Here is a 7828-nt window from a genome sequence, read left to right as displayed (position 1 = left end):
GGCCACACCCCTTCACATACATACACAGAACATAGTCCACACCCCCTTTATTTACAATCACATAACATAGGCCACACCCCTTCACATACATACACAGAACATAGTCCACCCCTTTATTTACAATCACATAACATAGGCCACACCCCTTCACATACATACACAGAACATAGTCCACACCCCCTTTATTTACAATCACATAACAGGCCACACCCCTTCACATACATACACAGAACATAGTCCACACCCCCTTTATTTACAATCACAAAGTTTACATTTGTGGCGTTTAGCAGACTCCAGAGCGACATACAAACTGCTTTAAGTCTAAATGAATCAATCTACACTGATACACTACATTACAAACTTAAGATAAATCAAAACTGTTTAAACTGTTCTATCATGGTGTGGATGGAAAGAGAAATGGTGTAGGGGGGATTCTGAAGGAAGAGTACAGTAAGAGTGTAGTGGAGGTGAAGAGAGTTTCTGATAGGGTGATGATCGTGAAGGTGGACGTTGAAGGGGTGATGATAAATGTCATCAGTGTTTATGCTCCACAAGTGGGTTGTGAGATGGAGGAGAAGGAAAGATTCTGGAGTGAGTTAGATAAAGTGGTAGAAGGTGAACCTAGGAATGAAAGATTGGTGATTGGGGCAGACTTTAATGAGCATGTTGGTGAAGGGAACAGAGGTAATGAGGAGGTGATGGTAGGTATGGTCTTAAGGAGAGGAAGGGCAGATAGTGGTAAATTTTGCTAAAAGGATGGAAATCTTTTTCTTTTGGCTGCTCCCACTAGGGTCACCACAGCGGATCATCCGTCTCCATCCCCCCCGTCCTCTAAATCTGCCTCTTTCAAACCAGCTACCTGCATGTCTTCCCTAACCACATCCATAAACCTCCTCCTTGGTCTTCCTCTTTTCCTCCTTCCTGGTGGCTCCTCAGCATCCTTTTTACATGTCCAAACCATCTCAATCTCACCTTCATTACCTTGTGAGGGAGAGGCAGTGGATGAATAGCGTTCAGAGGTCGACCTGCCAGCAGAGAGCTGCAGTAGTCCAGTCTTGAAATGAGAAGAGCCTGAAATCCTTCTGATGTTATAAAGAGGAAATCGACAAGAACGAGTGAAATTAACGTGTGGAGAAGGACAGTTGATTGTCAATAGTTACCTCAAGGTTGCGAGTGTTGGCTGAAGGGGAGAACAGAGTTATGAAGAGATATTCTGAGATCCTGACCTGGGGATGAATCACCTGGGATGACCAGCAGTTCGGTTTTGCTGGGGTTGAGTTTTAGTTGGTGAGCACTCATCCACAAAGATATGTCTGTTAAGCATGTCGAGATCCGAGCGGAAGCTGTGGTATCTAAGGGACGAAAAGCGAAGATGAGTGTCCTCAGCATAGCAGTGGTAAGAAAACCCATGTGAGGATATGACTTCACCAATGGAGTGTGTATAAAAGGAGAAAATAATGGGAATGAGTACTGAGCCTTGTGGGACACCAGTGGAAAGTCTGCGTGGGGCAGACTCCATGTCGCCTGGTATGAGTGACCAGCCTGGTAGGAAACAAACCATTGTCATGCTGCTCCACAGGTACAGAGGCTACTGAGGGTAGACAAGAGAGTCTTGTGGTTGACCGTGTTGAATGCTGCTGAAAGGTTGAGGAGGATGAGGACAGATGACCGCTTGGCTGATCGAGCAGCATGTAGTTTCTCAGTGACAGCCAAAAGGGCCATCTCTGTGGAATGTGCCGCTTTGAAGCCAGACTGGTATGGGGTCATGGAGATTGTTTTGTGAGAGATTGATGGACAGCTGGTTTAAATACAGTACTTTCCAGAGTTTTAGAAAGAAATGAGAGAAGTGATTCCGGTCTGTAGTAGTTGATGTGCGATGGATCCAAACCAGGTTTCTTCAAGATGGGAATAACCTTTGCTCGCTTGAAGGCAGCACATGGCCAGATGCTAAGGATCCGTTGATGATCGTTGAGATAGGAGGTCTGGTCTGAAGTGTAGTTGGTCTGAAGTGTAGTTGAAGGGATTGGATACAGAGGAGAGTGGTTTGGATTACAATAATGGATGACTTGGCTGTATCTCTTCTTCTGCAATGGTTGAGAAACTCTAGCAACATAGGCTAATACTCCCTTTATTTACAATCACAGAACATAGGTTACAGCCCCTTCATGTTCTCACAGAACATAAGCCACACCCCTTCGCTTAATCTCACAACATAGGCCACACACCCTTTATTTACACTCCCAGAACATAGGCCACACACCCCTTTTACTTACATAAGCCACACCCCTTTACTTACATAAGCCAGACCCCTTTACTTACATACGCCACACCCCTCCACTCATATTCACAGAACTTAGGCCACACCCCTTCACCCTTATTTACACCTGTGTGTGTGTGTGTGTGTGTGTGTGTGTGTGTGTGTGTGTGTGTGTGTGTGCAGGTCAGAAGCCCCATCAGTGCAGTATTTGCTGGCGTTCGTTCTCGCTGCGTGATTACCTGTTGAAGCACATGGTGGTGCACACGGGCGTGCGAGCGTTCCAGTGCAGCGTGTGCAGTAAACGCTTTACGCAGAAGAGCTCGCTGAACGTGCACATGCGCACTCACCGCGTTGAGCGCAACTTCTCCTGCACTGTGTGCAACCGCGCATTCACACACCGCACCCTGCTTGAGCGCCACGCCCTTCAACACCAGCACCCAGCTCCGCCAATCAAACCCCCCACCAACCACGGAGCCATGGGTGGAGCCGGTGGGACCGGACCCACCCCCTAGTGGCCACACCCAGAACTCTGGGTTAATTACAATGACTACCATCATCGTCATCATAATAATAATAATAAGAGATACAAATTTAACAACGATGATGATGATGACTGACGGTTAGAATTGACATTTATTTAATGTTTTAAAAAAACTGGGGCGTGTCTTTAAGACCATATAAGGACTTAGCTTGCGTCAGCTGACGGGGTTTTGGAGGTGAATATAAAAGCGATACTAAAGTGCTGTGGCATGCTAATGAGCTACCTTAAGATAAATTGATATAATCTTTGATATTACTTTAAGATAATTTTTATTGTAATTGTAGTTCATACAAGCTAATCTGCGCTTTCTAATAATAATTTTAACTGATATTAACAAATATTAATAGATTTCTGAACCAATGTTAGCTAAAAGTTAGCTAGCAAACAGCACAAACCTAACAGGATTCATGAGCAGGGAATTAAATGCTTTTATAAACTAAATTAATATTACCCTTTAGCTAAGCTAACCTGCAGACTTTGTGTTTAATGTAAAAAAAAAAAAAAAGAAAATATTAAAGATTGTGACATTTAGCGTGTGCTAGCTGAAATGAGCTAACTTCATCAGTACCCATTTTACCTCAGTGCTAGCTCGTCAGTCAGGTTAGCGTAAACGCTGAGAGTACTCACCGAAATTGTCGCTAGCTGGTGAAGCGCCAAGCAGCGAGTGAACGTTTGTACGTCGCTCTGGATAAGGGCGTCTGCTAAATGCCGCAAATGTAAATGTAAATGTAAACTTACCTCAGAGTCTACAATCAGGAATCACATGGTCTCAAAGACACACCCTTTTTTTTTTTTTTTTTTTTTATAGAGAAAATCGTCTAAATCTATAACTGACATCAATGCGCAGATGTGTATATGAGCCACGTTCTGCAGCACTCACCTGGGCCACACCCACCCTGAGCCTGGGCCACACCCACCCTGAGCCTGGGCCACACCCACCCTGAGCCTGGGCCACACCCACCCTGAGCCTGGGCCATGCCTTCTTCAAGTTTTGGTCATGCCAAATTTGAATACGGGCCATGCCTATCTTTAGTCTGGGCCACGCCCACCTCGAGTGTGTGAGGGAATCACAAAAAAAAAGATTTACAATCAGAATTTCATTCAGCGCACACACACACCCACACACACACCCACTGGGCGTGTTCTAATACTCAGGTGTGTGATATGTCAGATACTCAATGCTGTCACATCACTCTCCTGTATCTACCGAAAGTTTTGCTGCCTTCAGGGAAGCTCATTATCACATCGCCTGCACGCACACACACACACACACACACACACACACACACACACACACAAATCACTATCACTATCACTCTATTCTCTCATCAGTCATGGCTTGTCATGTTGCCATAGAAACCACACTGATGTGTAACTCCTGTATGGTATAGATGTTACAGCGTTACCTCTGATTGTTACACAGCATTCACACACTTAATCTCATCTCCATCTATCCCACATGTGCACTCTGTAGGCAGCCTAATGAGGGCAGTTGATTTGGAGATGGAGCTGATGAAAGCAGGATGTGTGTCTGATCATATCACTCATTACTGTATATTACTAATATCAGAACACGCCACACACACACACACACACAAGTATTTACAGGGAACGAGGGAGCAGGTGTGTGTGTCGTACACATACCCACACCGTGAGACATTGTGGTGCCATAAACATGAAGAGCAGCTTCATCAACCAGAGAACCTCATATATATATATATATACACACACACACACACACACACTTACATAAGCACTAATGTATTGTGCAGTAACTCATACGGGATTTTTAAGAATATTTGAATGTTTATTTTTATTTGTTTATTGTTGTAGTGTCTATTAGCATTTATTAGCATATGTTGTGTATTTGAATCCGACCTCATTTTCCATTACAGTCTTTAACATTCCCTCATCCACTTCCCCTTCAAAGCGCACACTCCACCTCAGAAGCCACAACAACAAACAGCTAGCTTCAATGCCACTAATGCTAACTAGCTTAGTGCCAGTTGGTTAGCTCACTGCTAGTAAACTAGCTGATGTTAGTCACGTGCAGCAACGTGTCACTGTCAGAGTCTCGATTTACATCTGCTTTTAAACAGAAATGTAGCTAGCTTAGCGTGAGAGTTAGCACGTCATCATCCTGTAATCCGTGACGATGGACATCACACTATTCCCTTATATAAACATCCTCACAAATCAGGGTTTTTTCATCTGAAAATCTGATTTAATAGAAATGTATACATTTATCAAAAACTACATTTTGTCACAGTGATGTTTAAATGCATTATTTAGCTGACATGCTAGTTTCCCATTAGCAACTGTGTTGACTGCCTCAGCATAGCGCTCGCTATCTAATGCTACTCCTTATTTTCAAGCTAGCTGTCTCATGTGTTTCAATAGTGCACTGCTAGTACAACAAGCTAGCTGTAGTTGATACCGTTTAGCTAGCTAGTTATTTGTGTTTATCTGAGATAATCCCGTGACCGCTCCTCAGCTAGCTAGCGAATTTATTAGAATTTTTAATTTGATTAGCTTTAGTGACACGTTAATGATTGTAATAGTTTTAAACAGATTACGTCTTCACGTAAACGATTACAGCCAATAGAACGTACCCCTGCCTTCGGGTGAGGGTGAGGCTGGGGTGGGGGGAGGAGATGTCCTGCACACTGGAGTGCTACCTCACTAGCATGCTGACTAGAATGATTGCCAGCTAAGTAATAGTGTAGTTAACGAAGGGTCTGTGCAGAGTTTTCTCATTAATTATAAATTTAACTTTAAACTTTATGATTCACCCGCTAACTAGCAGTCCTACAGTGCTAGTATGCTAACTAGCTTGTGGATTAAAATTAGCGCAGTATCATCAGCTGCTACAGACAATCAAATGTTAGTTTAAAAAAATATTTAATGGCGCATGTTTATAAAAGAGCTACATCCTTCTTTTTTGGCAAGAAATCCCCCTACTTCCTATTTCCTTCTTCCTGTTCCAAGCACCAGAGTGCATTATGGGTACCTGGCCTGGTTTGAACTGTGTGCTACTTTCCTCATGACCTCAGAACTCAGTCAGTCAGTAGTGCACTAACTAGTGAGCAGGGTTAGTGTTTTTCAGGGGGACATGGCAGTGCATTCTGGGTAATTTTAACTCCTGAAGGAGAACGAGTGTGAAGCAGTAAGGGGACGTGTATGAGGGAGTGTTAAAGTGCTGATTTGGGACGAGGCCGGTGTTTTACTTCTCTCATGCGGAACCGTACAGACCTCAGGAAAACCACGAGAACCTCCGAACACAGAGAACACTTTTATACGTCCAAGAGCGTTACTGCGTTTCTAACTTTAATAAGCACGTGCACGTGATTCCTATCCACCTTCTCTTCACATGCTCCACCACCTTCTCCTCCTCCCCATCCACCTTCTCCACCCAATTATGTTCCTCCACTTTCTACACCCCATCCAACTTTTACACCTAAGTCTCTTCCTCCACCTTCTCCTACACCACCTCTACTCCTCTTCCTCCATCTTCTCCACCCCTCCTTTTCTCTACCTTCTCCACCCTCCACTTCCTCCAACATCTCCACCCCTCCTTTTCTCCTTTACCACCCTCTCTTCCTCCACCACATCCACCTTCTCCACCCTCTTCACTTCCTCCACCTTCTCCTACACCACCTCTACTCCTCTTCCTCCATCTTCTCCACCACATCACCCCTTCCTTTTCTCTACTTTCTCCACCCTCTACTTCCTCCATCTCCACCCCTCCTTTTCCTCCTTTACCACCCTCTCTTCCTCCACCACAGCCACCTTCTCCACCCCCACGGTGTGTATACTGACCACAGCCCACATGTTCCCCAAACCCATTATTATTAGTATTATTATTATTATTATTATTATTATTATTATTATTATTATTATTGTATTGAGATATTAAAGGCTTCAGTCTCAGTTACCCAGCATGCCTCGCGTGTAAACCTGCATGGAACCTTATTAAAGATTATTAATGATCAAATCACCGCCTCATTTCTCTCTCTCTTTCTCAATTTAATTTCAATTTCAGTGTAAATGTGATTTATTGGTGTGACAAAAATTGTAACATTTGACAAAGCCAATGTGGCTGGGCTTCTTACAAATATTTAAAAACCTTTACAAAGAAAAAAGGAAAAGTAAGATGCATTTAGTCGAGAATTTAACAGAAGGAAAATAGTAAAATATTGTATAAAAACAATTTTAAAACAATATAAAAAAACTATTTACAAAAAAAGAAAAATATACATCGAAGGAATGGAATAAAGTGATATTACACTGTAAGATATCAGATTTATCTACATGTTAAAGAAACATCAGATCAGAGTGTTTTCGCTCTCTCCAGTGAATAGGGTTGATGGTGTATAGAGGCAATGGCGTGTATATAGAGGTGATGTGTATATAGAGGTGATAGTGTACAGAGGTGAGGGTATATAAAGGTGATCGTGTATGTAGAGGTAATGGGGTGTATATAGAGGTGATGGTGTGTATATAGAGGTGATGGCGTGTACATAGAGGTAATAGTGTGTATATAGAGGTGATGGTGTGTACACAGAGGTAATGGCGTGTACATAGAGGTTATGGTGTGTGTATATAGAGGGATGGTGTGTATATAGAGGTGATGGTGTGCATTTAGAGGTGATGGTGTGTATTTAGAGGTGATGGCGTGTACATAGAGGTAAGGGTGTGTGTATATAGAGGTGATGGTGTGTATATAAAGGGGATTGAGTGTATATAGAGGGAATGGTGTGTATATAGAGGGGATGGTGTGTATATAGAGGAAATAGTGTGTATATAGAGGGGATGGTGTGTATATAAAGGGATTGAGTGTAAATAGAGAGGATGGTGTGTATATAGAAGGTATGGTGTGTGTATATAAAGGGATTGTGTATATAAAGGGATTGAGTGTATATAGAGGATGGTGTATATAGAGAATGGTGTGTATATAGAGAATGGTGTGTATATAAAGGGATTGTGTATATATAGGTAATGGTGTGTATACAGAGGAATGGTGTGTGTAT

The 7828-nt window shown here is 42.8% G+C and overlaps 1 protein-coding gene and 1 long non-coding RNA gene across 5 annotated transcripts in view; one reads left to right on the top strand and one right to left on the bottom strand.

Moving 5' to 3' along the window:
- The window catches only part of zbtb45 (zinc finger and BTB domain containing 45), a 15785-nt gene extending 12317 nt beyond the window's left edge, over positions 1-3468 (top strand). For all 4 annotated transcript variants that reach the window (XM_046837324.1, XM_046837326.1, XM_046837325.1 and 1 more), the window contains exon 7: positions 2441-3468. In XM_046837324.1, the coding sequence (XP_046693280.1) occupies positions 2441-2769 (329 nt within the window). In that variant the 3' untranslated portion in view covers positions 2770-3468. The remainder of the gene's footprint in view (positions 1-2440) is intronic.
- Positions 3469-4376: 908 nt separating this feature from the next.
- On the bottom strand, positions 4377-6786 carry LOC124377936. Its single transcript, XR_006924126.1, has 2 exons — positions 6423-6786; positions 4377-6273 (listed from the first exon to the last, which is right to left on the bottom strand). It is a non-coding gene; the product is annotated as an uncharacterized LOC124377936 (long non-coding RNA).
- Positions 6787-7828: the final 1042 nt, after the last annotated feature.

This window comes from Silurus meridionalis, chromosome 24, assembly GCF_014805685.1.
Source record: "Silurus meridionalis isolate SWU-2019-XX chromosome 24, ASM1480568v1, whole genome shotgun sequence".
In the NCBI taxonomy this organism is placed as follows: Eukaryota; Metazoa; Chordata; class Actinopteri; order Siluriformes; family Siluridae; genus Silurus; species Silurus meridionalis.
This window is presented reverse-complemented; position numbering and strand designations above follow the sequence as displayed.